This window comes from Protopterus annectens, chromosome 10.part0 (genome assembly GCF_019279795.1).
Source record: "Protopterus annectens isolate FY-2018-M chromosome 10.part0, PAN1.0, whole genome shotgun sequence".
Taxonomy (NCBI): Eukaryota; Metazoa; Chordata; order Ceratodontiformes; family Protopteridae; genus Protopterus; species Protopterus annectens.
The window spans coordinates 1,569,133,055-1,569,147,004 of NC_056744.1; the positions used below are offsets into that span (position 1 = coordinate 1,569,133,055).

General features: G+C 40.2%; 1 protein-coding gene across 1 annotated transcript in view; it reads right to left on the reverse strand.

Moving 5' to 3' along the window:
• LOC122812859 overlaps positions 1–13,950 on the reverse strand; it is a 129,560-nt gene that overhangs the window by 52,887 nt on the left and 62,723 nt on the right. Inside the window, exon 6 of the mRNA XM_044084900.1 lies at positions 5,033–5,138. Coding sequence (XP_043940835.1) covers positions 5,033–5,138 — 106 coding nt within the window. The remainder of the gene's footprint in view (positions 1–5,032; positions 5,139–13,950) is intronic.

Genomic DNA, 13,950 nt, shown 5'->3' on the forward strand with positions numbered 1-13,950 from the left:
CCATCCTTGAAAATGGTTTCAACTTTTCAATAAATGTATCTCTGAAAACAAAAGAGTTCTTATATTCTCACTTCCATGTTGTTAGAAGTACTATCTAGAAAAAAGAGTTTTAATTATATTATAGAAAACTTTTGTGAGATCATTAACTAAGCTGTACATCAGAGTATATAATTTATTTGCCTTGAATTTGCATACACTTTGTAATGAACTGTTCTGAAAGAGCACCATTGCCTCTCTCTTCATTTTGTTAGACACAGGCTTCAGAGAAGTGACATAGTTAAACTTTTCAGTACAAATATAAAAGAGGCAACCATGGTCCAGTATGGAATATGCAAATCAGGTTAATGTGGTATGGCAATACATCACACTGTTCTTAACCCCAAGGCTCAGGAACATAAACATATTTAGAAAATATATATTTTTATGAAGTAGTTGCTTTACATACCATGTTACCACTGTGTGTTAAACAAGATGACACAGCAAAATACGTAAGCACAAATTTCATTTTGCTGTTATATATATATCTTTCTTCTTCTTTCGGCTTTTCCCGGTTAGGGGTCACCACAGTGGATCATCTGTCCACTCATAATTGGCAGTGGAGTTTTACGGTGTCGAGTTGCCAGCCCGGCACCCAACCTTCCACAGAAGGCACACACATGCACACACTCACACCTAGGGCCAATTTAGAGTGTCCAATCCACCTACTGCATGTCTTTGGGATGTGGGAGGAAACTGAAGCACCTGGAGGAAACCCACGCAACCACAGGGAGGACATGCTGACTCCACACAGAAGGCACGCCAGCCAAGAATCGAACCGGAGAACCTCTTGTTGTGAGGCGGCAATGCTAACCACTGCACCACCATGGCCGCTTTGCTGTTATATATATATAATAAATATAAATCAAAGGGGTCTGGCTATATGCTCCTAATTGACACCCCTGCAGTATTTACAGCCTGACAATCTATGCTTTGAAAAGTATATCTTGGCAGTATTAGTCCTTTATTAGGCACTTGACAAAAAGCTCTTTCAAGCTAACTGCCCTGCATTTTACATCCATAGCAATGATGATGTTTAGTGATATTACAAAGTTTGAAAATAAAATACTTTTACATACTTTTTAGTCAGTGGGTCACACATATCGTGTCAGTTACATCATGTAGGTGTATTGCTCATAGGGTGTTGTCATACCCTAGATACATACATTACTCAGGTTCACATTGTGACCAAGGCACTTTGCACAATTAAAATGCACTGATGTATTTTGCAATGAGATCTAAAGTAATCCAGTCTCATAAAAAAATAAGGAATATGACTACAACACATTGTGTGTAAACATCAGCTGAGCTATGACATTTATTAAAACAGGTACAGTTTTACTTCACACTTTCAATTGTTACATAATCACAGTAAAACACTTATGGGTGTGGCTTACACCAACAGCAGTGCAGTATCACAGGAAGTGTGCTCAGATCCCACAGTACAGTAGAGAGTCGATTATCCGAAATAATTGGGACGTAGGGTAGTTTGAATAATCAAACTGTTCAGATAATCAAACATATAACTGAACCAGATTAAAAAAAACTTCTAAAAGTGTTTTTGATGAACATTAAACAAAAAAAAAAAAAAAACAAATTTACTGTAAGTACAAAACGATACAGTATATTATTGTAGTACAAGCTCAAAAAGCACGCACACGTGAATATGTACACCATTTACATATTCAGACTTTATGATTTTTCCTTACCGAAAACTTTGGAAAGCTGTGTTCGGATAACTGATGTTCAGATAACTGACGTTCAGATAATAGACTCTCTACTGTATTATGTTTACTCTGGGCTTATGAAGCCATAGCCTTCTTTTTTTTGCATCACTCTTAGAACCATCATGGGAGACCTCTCCTTAAAGTCAATAAGAGTTGATGGGTTAGTTCATGGAACAACATTTGAGCAACAAAATGCAGGTGAAAGAGAAAGAATAAAATAAACAGATACAACTGAGTTAGAATAAGTGTCTTAGCTTCATAATCAGTAAATCATCTCTTTGTATGATTAGGATTGTAAAAGTGCATTGTTGTTTTCACAAAGACATGCATCTGGAGTGTTTCTCCCTGGGCCTCTGCTGAAAATTGGCTTTGTTCCAAGTTGGACTTTCCCAGTAAACAAATGTTAAATAAAATAAATAAATAAATACATTTTCAAAGTATGTACAGTGGCATTCAAAGGTACTGTAATGTTATTGGTCAAAATATATCATATGGCAGCTGTAAATCCTGTAATAACACACACCATATTATATCTAACCCTGTAGTCAGTGTCACTGCAGTATTGTTAGCGTTTCAAATTCTCAGATGCTCTTTATAATAGTGGGGATTCCCATGCCTGTGGGAGGTGCACCATTTTCAAATAGTGAAAAAGAAAGGAATGCCACCTGATGTGTGACAAATGAGAACTGCAAGCTCCATGGCAATGTGAAGGATCGAATGTTCTACGCATGCACAGAAAAGGTTCAGAGCTGCAAAATGTATAGTGCCCTTTTTTAATGTGGGACAGGTTAGAAATGTAAATCCAGATACACTGTAAGATAACACATGGAGTAAAATAGCTAAGAAAAGAAGCATATGGAGAATCCTACTTAATCTGACACTTTGGAAAACATGAGTCATAGAGTAAGTTCGGACCTACAACTCTTACATATGGTATACATATAGTATCCGTTAACTAACCACATTATTTATAGGGAGTAATATAGTGGTGTGAACATGCATGCTGAATGTTACTGTTACTCACAATTTCATGTCTTCCTTTTGTGCTGGCAAGGGGTATGTCTTTCTTTTTTAACACCTTTACTGAATTATCACTTAAGATATAGGGAACCATAAAATTATATAAAAGAAAAAGACATGTTAGCATGTTCATAATTACAAATATTATATATTATGTACATGCTTTTATACAATTATCATCAATCCAACATTACATAAATTGTTCAGCTCCTGCCTTCCCTTAAACCTCACTCCTCCTTCTCCAAAATAGTTATTCTGCATGTATTCTTTCCATAATTTCCATTTTTTTTACGTAGTTTGCTTCTACCCTTTTCTAAAGATCTCAAGTCCAGTAGTTATTTTATCTCAGCTTTAATATTATATTCACTACTTCAGGTGCAGTTGGTTTAGACTTTGATTTCCATTTTCTAGTAATTGCTTTTTTGGCAGTCACCAGAATTAAACGTATCAAGGCCTTACAATGTCTAAGCAATTCAGATCCTGTATCCCAGCTCAGAAAAAAAAAATATTTCCTTAGTTACACCCCTTTGCTCATCCAATATTTTTGACAGAGTATTCTGCAGGCAAGGAGTATTTCTTGTAGTAAAAATGAGAAACATCTCTTTGCAGTGTCATGAAATAATCTAGAAAATGATGCTTCTCAGAAAATCAAAACTATACATTAGAACATCAAATCCTGCAGGATGCATCAGCAGTGGCTGAGGGTCTACATCATGAGATCGACATCTTAAAATGTCAACTCTCATTTGTTCAACACAAAAATGTTGAACTCCAACTTTCCTGAACGGCCAAATCACCGAATTCTTTCCAACAGAAAGAAATCGGTTGGCCTTTCTGTTACACCTGCCCTTTCCCTGACTGTAGTGCAGTCTCAGAGTTAGAATATTTAGTCAGGGGAGGTGTGGGGGGCAAAGCCCCCCACTTAAATATGTTTGTTTTTGTGTGGCATTGGTGTTTGGCCAACCGATTTCTTTCCGTTGGAAAGAAATCTGTGATTTGGCCGTTCGGGAAAGTTGGAGTTTAACATTTTCATGTTGAACAACTGAGAGTCGACATTTTAAGATGCTGATCTCATGATACAGACCTGTGGCTGAATGTACCAGGGAGCTTCCTGGAATGTAGGTGACAGTCTTCTCTATGGAAAACAAGTCCGTGGATTGCATGAGTACTGTCTGCCTGAAATTACTGATCAGTTGTATAACATCACATGTATTCCGTCACTTACGCTATCAGCTGTCTGTGCGGCTGACAGACCAGTGATGTAGACAAGATGACTGTGAAATTTGATTTTTTGAATGGGGAAGCAAGTGCTGCTAGTACCTTGCTGGGAATGTGTAGATGTGTAGACAATATTTCCACAGAGGAGACCTGGGGGCGTGTACAGATTTTTGCAGAATGTCCAGATTTTTGACTCATATTTTTGGTCCATGTTTATAAAATTATTTTTTTTTGGCAAGTTAGTGTCAAATCATTAAAGTCTGAAGTTAGAAAATAATGACATTTGAATTTCATCCTTCATACCCTTCTGAAAATTCATCCTAATGCAAAACCCGTTATTCTATCAACTTTCTAAGCTTGTAAGAGCAATATTTAAAATGTGTCCCTAATTTGGGGTCTTTGTCCCACTTTTATTCATGGCTTTGTCCAGATTTCTTGTGGGGGGGGTTGCATAATTATATTTATTTGGATGGTCTTGAAACAGTCTCAGGTGGGAGGGTTTATGCTTGGAAAGTTTAATCGGTCTAAGTTCCCAATGCAGAGGTAAAACTGGGACAAAGTCTCCTACAACACTAATTGTTCCATATATGGTTACAGTTAAAAAAAGTTTTTGTGTATTTTGATGTTCTGTTCCACAAGCCTGGGATATTTTGTGGTTACTGTTTGCATTTGTTTTGTGAGCATTGGAACAGCAGTCTTGTCTGAACAACTTTTAACCTCCCTTGGAACAATACTTGGATGCTTCACAATATATTACATTATATTACGGTTTTAAATAATGGATTTGTCTAAGTAGCAGTTTGATGAAAGATAGTGCTACACAGTTTAACATATGAGTTTAGTAGTGGAAATGATTAGAAAAATAGAGTCCTAAGAGAAGAAAAAGTGTTTACAACAACATTAGGTTAGTAAACCACACAGCAGTACTGATACACAAAATGTAATTTGTATACAGCAAGTAGTCGTTTTGCACACATAATTGTTACGTACATGATGTAATCCATTTAAAATACTGCTACAAATGAATGTACCTTCTAAATCTGTCTGATAAGGGGTTCCCTGTATCACTGCCAAACTGGTACCATCCATCCACATAGCTGTCTTCGTATCTGTAGCCACTATCAGCATAAGAAGGAGCTGGAAATTTATAAAAAAAGAGATGATAAAAATGTAAAAGAACAGCAAGCAAAGCCAGTACTTATGCTGACATATTCAAAGTTATATTCCCAGTACTGGCATTTCATTTTCTACCTGCTGTTACTGATCTTTGGCCAGCAAAAGTGTTAACACATGCAGATTATTTCTTCGTCCTGTTCTGAGTTTGCTACTCATCTTCTGCAGGAAATGAAATACAATAATAATACCACATGCTTTATATGTGCTTCACAGAAGTATCGCAGTTAACGTAAATATTTTCAGGTCCCTCAAATGAAAATAGTGATTTCAAAAATGTTGTCTAATTTTGGAATTAAATACCAGCTAAGAAAAAGAATAAGATGAAACTGTAGACATTTATAAATTTAGTTTTTGTGAATTACAGTTTGGATAAAATGGTGTATTATCCATAGAAGCACTATAGCAAAATTAAAATGTTTCCAGTCATGAGAAATTCTGCAGATTCAGAATTGGCAGTTAAAAAGAAATTCTGCCGATTCAGAACTGATAGTTAAAAGAAAAAGTAATATCGAATCATGACATGGCCCTGGTTATTGCCTGCTGTCATTATGCCATCGTGAGCAGTATCTTATGATTTTCTGTACATCTAAGTACCGAGAGTGGACATCAGGCAAGGTAATCAAGATCTGGTCTACTGGAGCACTTTGCTAGTGGTCACAAGTTAGCTATGGTTTAGTAGTCCTGTACTGGCTCAGAGTTAGAAAATGTGGACTCATTAAAGAATGTTTGAGTATTGTGGGGAAACTATGTCAAGACTGAGAGACAGGCTAAAGATATAGGCTAGTAGTCTAGTTATAAATAAACTAGCAAAATTAAGGGGCATATTGCTGCTAGTGCTCAGGACTACTTGATTTAAGGTCTTTCTTACAGTGTTGGCAGGCATTTTCTTAAAGTGGAAGTGGGACAAAGAAATATGTTCAAGGGAAAACAAGAGGAGGAGGTACCTTGGGATTGATTAACGAGGGGTAGCTCCACACTATTACTGTCATCTTTATTGGCATTGAATATGATGATTTCTTTTTATTTTTCTTACGTTTTTAGATATTTATTTACTGATGTTGGCTTCTGACAGCTAACTAACATTCCAGAAGGTTTTTGGTGTGATTTCCACGTGTTGTTTTTAAGTAGTTAGCTCCTGCTGAATTTGCTGCTATCCTTATACGCCTAGCCTTCTACACAGAATAATTTCTTATTACTACTTTGGATGGCTAGAGGATTTTCACTTTCTCTCTACTTGGTCTTAAGCTTTAAGGCTGGCAGTCAGCCAGTGCATTTGTTTTCTTTAAGCCTGTTGGCTTACGTGCACATAGTTTGTTCTGTACTGAGATTAATATATGTAGGACTTTGTCCAGGATCACTAACATATGATTTTATCACAGTTCCATGTTCAAAAAGTCTAGTTGCAGGAGTAAAATGGTCTACATTTGCTAAGAAACTGACAGTTCTGATGCATATATTGAGAGGGGCATTTTGACTTTTAAATGCCCATGTATATGAGAAGGTAGTGCCAACTTAAAAGAGTTTGACAGTTTCTGAGTTAGATAAGAGACATGGTTAGGCTGGCAAGCCTAGCATTTGGGTTTGGCCTACTAGAGGTTTTCGTTAATAATGTAAGATTCTCTTGAAAAAGATACCCATACCATGCCTTCTGTTTACTCCCTGACTAACTGAGGTTAAAGTCACTCAGCAGAACAAAATGGTGGTTTTAAGAGTTCATAACAGTTAATGGTTAGCAGTTCCTCAAGTAGGAAAAAGTTCCAAGGTGTCCAGTGGGTGCATAGGCTACACCAACACTTAGTTCAGTATGGCTACACTTACAAATCTGTATAACCATCCAGTCTGGAGCATTAAACATAAGTGAGGTTATTACTGATTAGATATGCCTGCATATTGTTTTTAATGAAAAAGACACCACCATTACTTCTCTAACATGGGTGATTGTCAATAGACATGTTAATGTTGGACAATATAAGTGGAAAGCATGTCATCTTTCAGCTAGATTTCAGTTAAACCATGTATTAGCAAAACATTACTTTATTGAGATTTCATCACTGCAGCATCAGAAATATTCATTCTCAAAATTAAATGCTCCATCTACAAGATCTAGTTAACACTATGCCTTGTCAGGAAGAAAGACTCTCCTATTGCTAAAGTTAACATAAAATAAAGTATCAGCCCATATATTAATTAAGGTGGTGAAATATTGTCAATACAGTCATTCTAGATGTCATTGCAGGAAGTTACAACCCCCCTGAAAAAAAATAAAAATAAAAAACAGGGAAAGCCCTTAAAATTACTTTTGTATAAAAACGGAATTTTTTATCTGACACTGTTCATGGCAAATGTGTTATTCCCAACACCATGAGATTTTTACATTCATTTTATTCAAAAAGGTGATTAAATGACATTTAGCTATGGGGTGCTAAGGTTGCCACCCATCCCGTTGTCAGCAGGACACTCATGGGTTGAGCTGCCTCATCCCATTGCCCACTGTGCAAAGTAGTGGGACTTGAAAAGTCCCGCTTTTCATTCGCACTGAATTGCCGTGGAAAAGCCGCAATCACTTCCGGCGTTTCTACGGCAAATCAGTGACGTCAGCAACCTGTACCTGTAGGCAAAGCTGCTGCCTGTTAGGTCCGGGTGCTTTAATCTGTGCAGCAATTGGCTGCAATTTATGAAAGGGGTGGGTATTGGGGCAGGAAGAGCCCTGCAAAGATCGCGGCTGTAGGAGCACTTTGTTTTAAGTGCTTCTACAAACGCTAAAAAAAATGACAGAGATTTGTTTTTGTTTTTGTTTCTAAGGAGCCAGCAATCCATCCATTCATCCAGCCATCCAGCCAGCCATCCATCCATCCAGCCAGCCAGCCAGCCATCCATTCATTCAGCCAGTCAGCCATCCATTCATCGAGCCAGCCAGCCATCCATTCAGTCATCCAGTCAGTCAGCCATCCATTCATCCAACCAGCCAGCCAGCCATCCATTCATCCAGCCAGTCAGCCAGCCAGCCATTCATCCAACCAGCCAGCCATCCATTCATCCAGTCATCAAGCCATCCATTCATTCATTCAGCCAGCCAGCCATCCAGTCATACAGCCAGCCATCCAGCCAGCCATTCATTCAGCCATCCATCCATTCATGCAGCCAGCCATCCATTCATGCAGCCAGCCATCCATCCAGCCAGGCATCCATTCATTCAGCCATGCATCCATCAAGCCATCCATCCAGTCATTCATACATCCAGCTGCTATCCCACCAACCAGCTAGATACTCCAGCAGCCAGCCAGCCAGTCAGCTAGCCGCTCCAGCAGCCATCCATCGTACTCATACCCATAACGGCATCTCCTTCATCGCTCATGAGGTGATATCATGGTAAAGAGTGTGGCCAGTGTCATATTGGCCACACACCCATGTCCCAAATTTGGCCCACTTAAAAGGTGGCAACCCTATGGGGTGCTTGTTCAAGTCTGCTACGAGGAACATACAGATTAGCCTGAGTTTTAAATGATGGGGGAAATCTCCTTATTATATACAAGATCAAATGTTATAGTGTTTAATGCCAAAAGGCTGTTATTTTCAAAGTACTTTTGTTTAATAAGAAGACCATTTAACATTTTCTTGAAGAAGAAAACTTCTAACATGGCATCATGAAAGACTGAACCCACAGTATAGGTCAGCAAAATTGGAATCTGTGCACTGAGAGAGAGCCTTACAAGACTATCTGCAAATATATAGAGCTGAGTATATTTTTCTGTATTATTCTGTATTATAGAGCTAAATTGTTGCTTAGATATCTGTTGTCTTACTGTTCTGCAAATATGCAGAGATCAGTATATATTTTTCTGGTATTATAAATTTGCACTGTGATTCCTCACATCTCTGTTGAAACTGTCTTCTCCGCCCCCCCCCCTCCCTGTTCTTGGTTGTAGTTTAAATTTGGTGGCTTTTGCAGTGCCCGCCCCACTGTAGATTTGATCTTGGACACTCCCCCAGTCCCATCTCTTTACCACATTCTACCTAATAAACCCTTTCTGCACTTGCTTTTAGTCCTTTTTAATTTAATTACATTTTTCCAAACTGTGTGTGGACTAATATTGCTACATACTCAAGCGTGCCAGCTTGCACTGCATGTGAATTGTTTTTACTACTGTTTTTGCTACTTTTCTGAAAAAAAAAAAAAAAAAAATTGTAAGCCTGTTTCCTACCTTTCCTGTAATTGGTGTTCCAGATACAGATTTGCTATATCCAGGACTGTTTGTAAGCTTCTGAGCCCCCCAAGCCTTTCTGTGTTGGAGGGAAGCCTTCTAGCTTATCAGTGGAAGTGGTAAGCATTAAGTAACCTGTCTACCACATAAGGAGTGGTTCTAGCCCAGAATTTGTAGTTATTGGCCGTTTGGGCGGTCTTCCATCTCTCAACTTTCTGATTTGAAGGCCTGCATTTGCACTTGTTTCTGTCCTGTAACTTCTGGGTCCATCTCATTTGCTCAAAAAAAAAAAAAAAAAAAAAAAATTTTATCTGCTTTTACTGTATTTGTGTTTCTTCCTACTTTATTTTGCTTTTGCGTCATCTTAATAGTACTCAATTGTATTTATTACTGCTTGGTGTAACTCATTCTAAGCCTTTTAGTTTAAGCACTTGGGCTTCAAACCAGTTGTTTTACATTAAGAAGGTTTGTGGTCTGCACTGTAGTGGCAGAACAGGTAGCTTACATCATTCTAAGTTGGAAACTGCTGATTGAGGGCTCAGTGTTTGTTATTCTAAAAGTGTATTAATTCTGGTTTAAGCACTTGGGCTTCAGGCCAGTTATTTTACATTAAGAGGGTTCGTTGTCTGCACTCTTGTGGGAGGAGAGGCTGCCCTTCTGAGCTGGGAATTTCTGGTTAAAGGCTTATAGTGCCTGCATATTTTAACTGTTTCTTACTGAAATTGGTACACCTTGTTTGCTGTAGCATAGACTAGATACAGGCCTGCTGAATCTAGCTTTGTTTGTATGCTTGTTGTTTGTTTGCTTGTTATTTCCCTGAAACGCTAATTCCACCTAAAATGCGGCTTTTCAGCACTTCTGTGGATCCCTAGTGATATTTGCATCGCTTACTGTACTTATTTCCTTGTTTCACTTGAAAGAAAGTTACTGTTTGTCATTTTTGCATTTAAGTTACCTGTAACACATTGCATTTAAGTTACCTGGTACTTGCTCACTAAAGCAATTATATAAGTCAGCACTAAAAAATTAAAAGCACTACACCCTCACAAACTCCCGTTGAGTACCTTGTTCCCCATTGGCCCTTTTTTTCAGTTATAAAGGAATTCCCAATACTATTCTAGCATGTCCAAAGTTCAGTTGTCAATCTCCTCTCCGGTCCAGCTGGTGAATCTGGGAATCTTGAGGCAATGTTACAACTGCCTCATGTACACAGACAACCCTCTCCTCCTCCCAACAAATTCAAACACATGTGAGAGATGCAACCATATAGCCAAACTGGAGGCTAAGCTCTCTCAACTCAGTACTGGCGTAACCAGTCAGGAGGAGAAGGAAACCACACTTACTACAATTCCAGTCTCACATAGACCTACCATGACAGCAAACCAAATGCATAAACACACAAAAACATACTCGGAGGCTCTAAATAAAAATCTGCCTAAGCAGCAGAGACCTCTAAAGCAGACACCCAAGCAACCGCTACCCCAAAACAAAACACGTGCAACACATAGCTCACACAGCCAGTGTGCCGAACAGTCACAGCCCTTAAGGCTAAACAACAACCTGATACACTTGTAATAGGTGACTCTATCATCAGGCACACTGACGTCCCGCTCACCAGGCTGAACAAGGAGAAGGTCACGGTGAGCTGCCAGTCGGGCGCTAGGATCCGCCACATAACACAAGCACTCAGGTCACTCCAAGGCAAGTACAAATATGACTTGGTCATTGTCCATGCTGGTGTGAATGACCTGAGACGTACCTCCCTGGACTACATGAAAAGAGACATAGAGGACCTCTCTGAGCATGTAGCCCAGGCCGGTATGACCCTGACCTTGAGTAGCATCTTACCCTCACCAAGAATGATGCCACAATATGAAGACAAGATGATCAATTTCAACAATTGGCTTAGGTATTGGTGTCATTCAAAGGGGATCCAATGCCTGTCGGCCTGGGATGACATGCTCGACAAGCCACAATGCTTCGCTAGGGATGGCTTGCACCTGTCACCCCTGGGCTTTCGGATATTGGCAAAGGCTCTTGCTTCCCCCATAGTGCTTTTTTTAGGCAAGGCTCAAAAGACAAACCCACCTCCATAGGTATCACAAGGGATAAGAAACTAAGAGTAATGCTACTCAATGCCAGAAGTCTAAACCTCAAGATGCACGCACTCAAAACTCTCCTTAGCATGGAGAACATCGATATCTGTGCAGTAACAGAAACCTGGTTCAAGGCTCCTGAGAGCACCCCAGCACTACCAGGTTATACCTCATACCATGCTTTTCGGCCCCAAAACTTGGACCGAACCACAAAAGGAGGGGGAGTATCAATATTCGTCAAAGATACCCACACCTCCAGGTTGGTGGCACAGCACGAAGCATCAGAGACTATCCATGTGCAACTAACAGTGGGTAAAACTGCCTTCCTATTTATAGCCTGCTACAGACCACCCTCCCAAACCCAGGAACCCCACTCAGCCTTCCTGAGAACACTGGAAAATATGCAGGTCTCTTCAAACACCATTATATTGGGTGACTTCAACTACCCAAACATAGACTAGGAGCATTACTCTAGCTCCAACACCCTAGCCCAAAGGTTCCTAGAATTTATAAACTCAAATGCTATGGAACAACTTGTTACCACTCCCACAAGAGGGGAAAACATACTGGACCTGATCATCACCAACATGGGGACTCTATGCTCCAGACCAGAACTGTATCCCTCACTGGTAAGATCAGACCATAAACTAATCTCACTGGATATTCACATCCCGACCCCACCCCCTGCCCAGAAAACCACAGTGAAAAACTTCTCTAAAGCAAATTTCACACTCCTCAAAACCGAGGTGGAATCTTTCAAAGCCCCCGAACCTGTGGAAAATATGGCCCAGACAGCAGAATCCTTTATAAATGCATTCTATGAACACCTTCAGGAATGCATGGACCATGCAATCCCAAATAAAACCAAGACCCAATCCTCCAAAGGCAGACGTCCTGTCTGGTGGACCCCAGCCATAAACAAACTATACAATAGAAGGAGGAAGCTACTACATGATATTGCAAAATCCCAAAAAGGGAAGGCATCTCTGATCAGTATTAGCAAAAAACTACGGGCACTCATAAAATTGTCTAAGGCCAGCTTCGAGAGAAAAATTGCACAGGACACTAAGGATAATCACAAGGCTTTCTTTAGTTATGTTAGGAACCTGGGTGGGAATTCCCAGATATGCTCAGAATTACTCCAAAATGACAAAAAATACATCGAACCCACAGACATTGCCAACATCCTAGCTGACAGGTTCAGCGCAAACTTCTCCCCTCCCACCAAAGGGCAAATATCTATCCCAGCAGAGTGCTGCCCCTGACATCTCAGATGCTCAGGTAAGAGCCGCCCTCTCCAAAGCAAAAAACACAGCATTAATGGGACCAGACGGTGTCCCGGGCGGCGTCCTACATGAACTCCAAGAAGAGCTAAACCCAAACATAAAACTACTGTTCAATCTCAGCCTTACTACAGGATATGTATCCAAAGAGTGGCGTACAGCAACAGTGGTCCCTCTCCATAAAGGTGGTGCCTCAACGGATCCTGGAAACTATCGCCCCATAAGCCTGACTAGCTTGGTCTGCAAAGCTATGGAAAGGATCATCATGGACCTCATAAATAAAGATACTGGGGACCTACAGACACTGGATCCTACCCAGTTCAGCTTTGTTAAGGGCAGATCCTGCCTCTTAAACCTGGTCGATTTCTTTGAAACAGTCACCAAGGCCATTGACGAGGGGAAGGTGGTCCACACAGCCTACCTGGGCCTTGCAAAAGCCTTCGATACAATACCCCACTTGGGCACTATAGATAAGCTCACCAGCTTAAATATAAACCCCTATGTCACTAGATGGGTTGCAAACTGGCTCAAGGACAGAACACACATGGTTAGAATTGCTGGAGCCATGTCAGACTCCAAACCAGTTACAAGTGGCATCCCACAAGACTCAGTCCTGGGACGTCTCTTGTTCTGTATATATTTCTCGGAGGTACAGGCCAACACGGAAGGACTGTGGCTGACCAAGTTCGCAGATGACTGCAAACTGGGTGCCATAATCGACTCTCCAACCGACACAAAAATCCTCTAAAAGGGCCTCATAGAAACAGACAACTGGTGCCAGAGCTATGGCCTCAAGCTAAATGCCAAAAAGTGTATAGTCATCCCCTTTGGCAAAAACAAAGTGCCCACAAATTACCACATAGGTGGTAATCCATTAAGTACAGAAGTAATTAGGGACCTGGGGACCCAAGTTGATAGCAATCTCTCATTTGACAACCACGTGGCCAAAGTGGTTAGAAAAACATTTTATATAGCCCACCTAATCATGAAGGGATTCACATCTAGATCAGGGGAGGTCATCGTGCCTCTTTACTCATCCCTCATCAGGCCCATAATTGAGTACAATGCCCCTTTTGGGATGTACCTTACCAGACACCTGCAGCAACTGGAAAGACCCCAAAAGTACCTCACCAAGAGGATTAAAGGGCTCAAACAGATGCCATATCCTGCCCGGTTAAAGAAACTCCAGCTC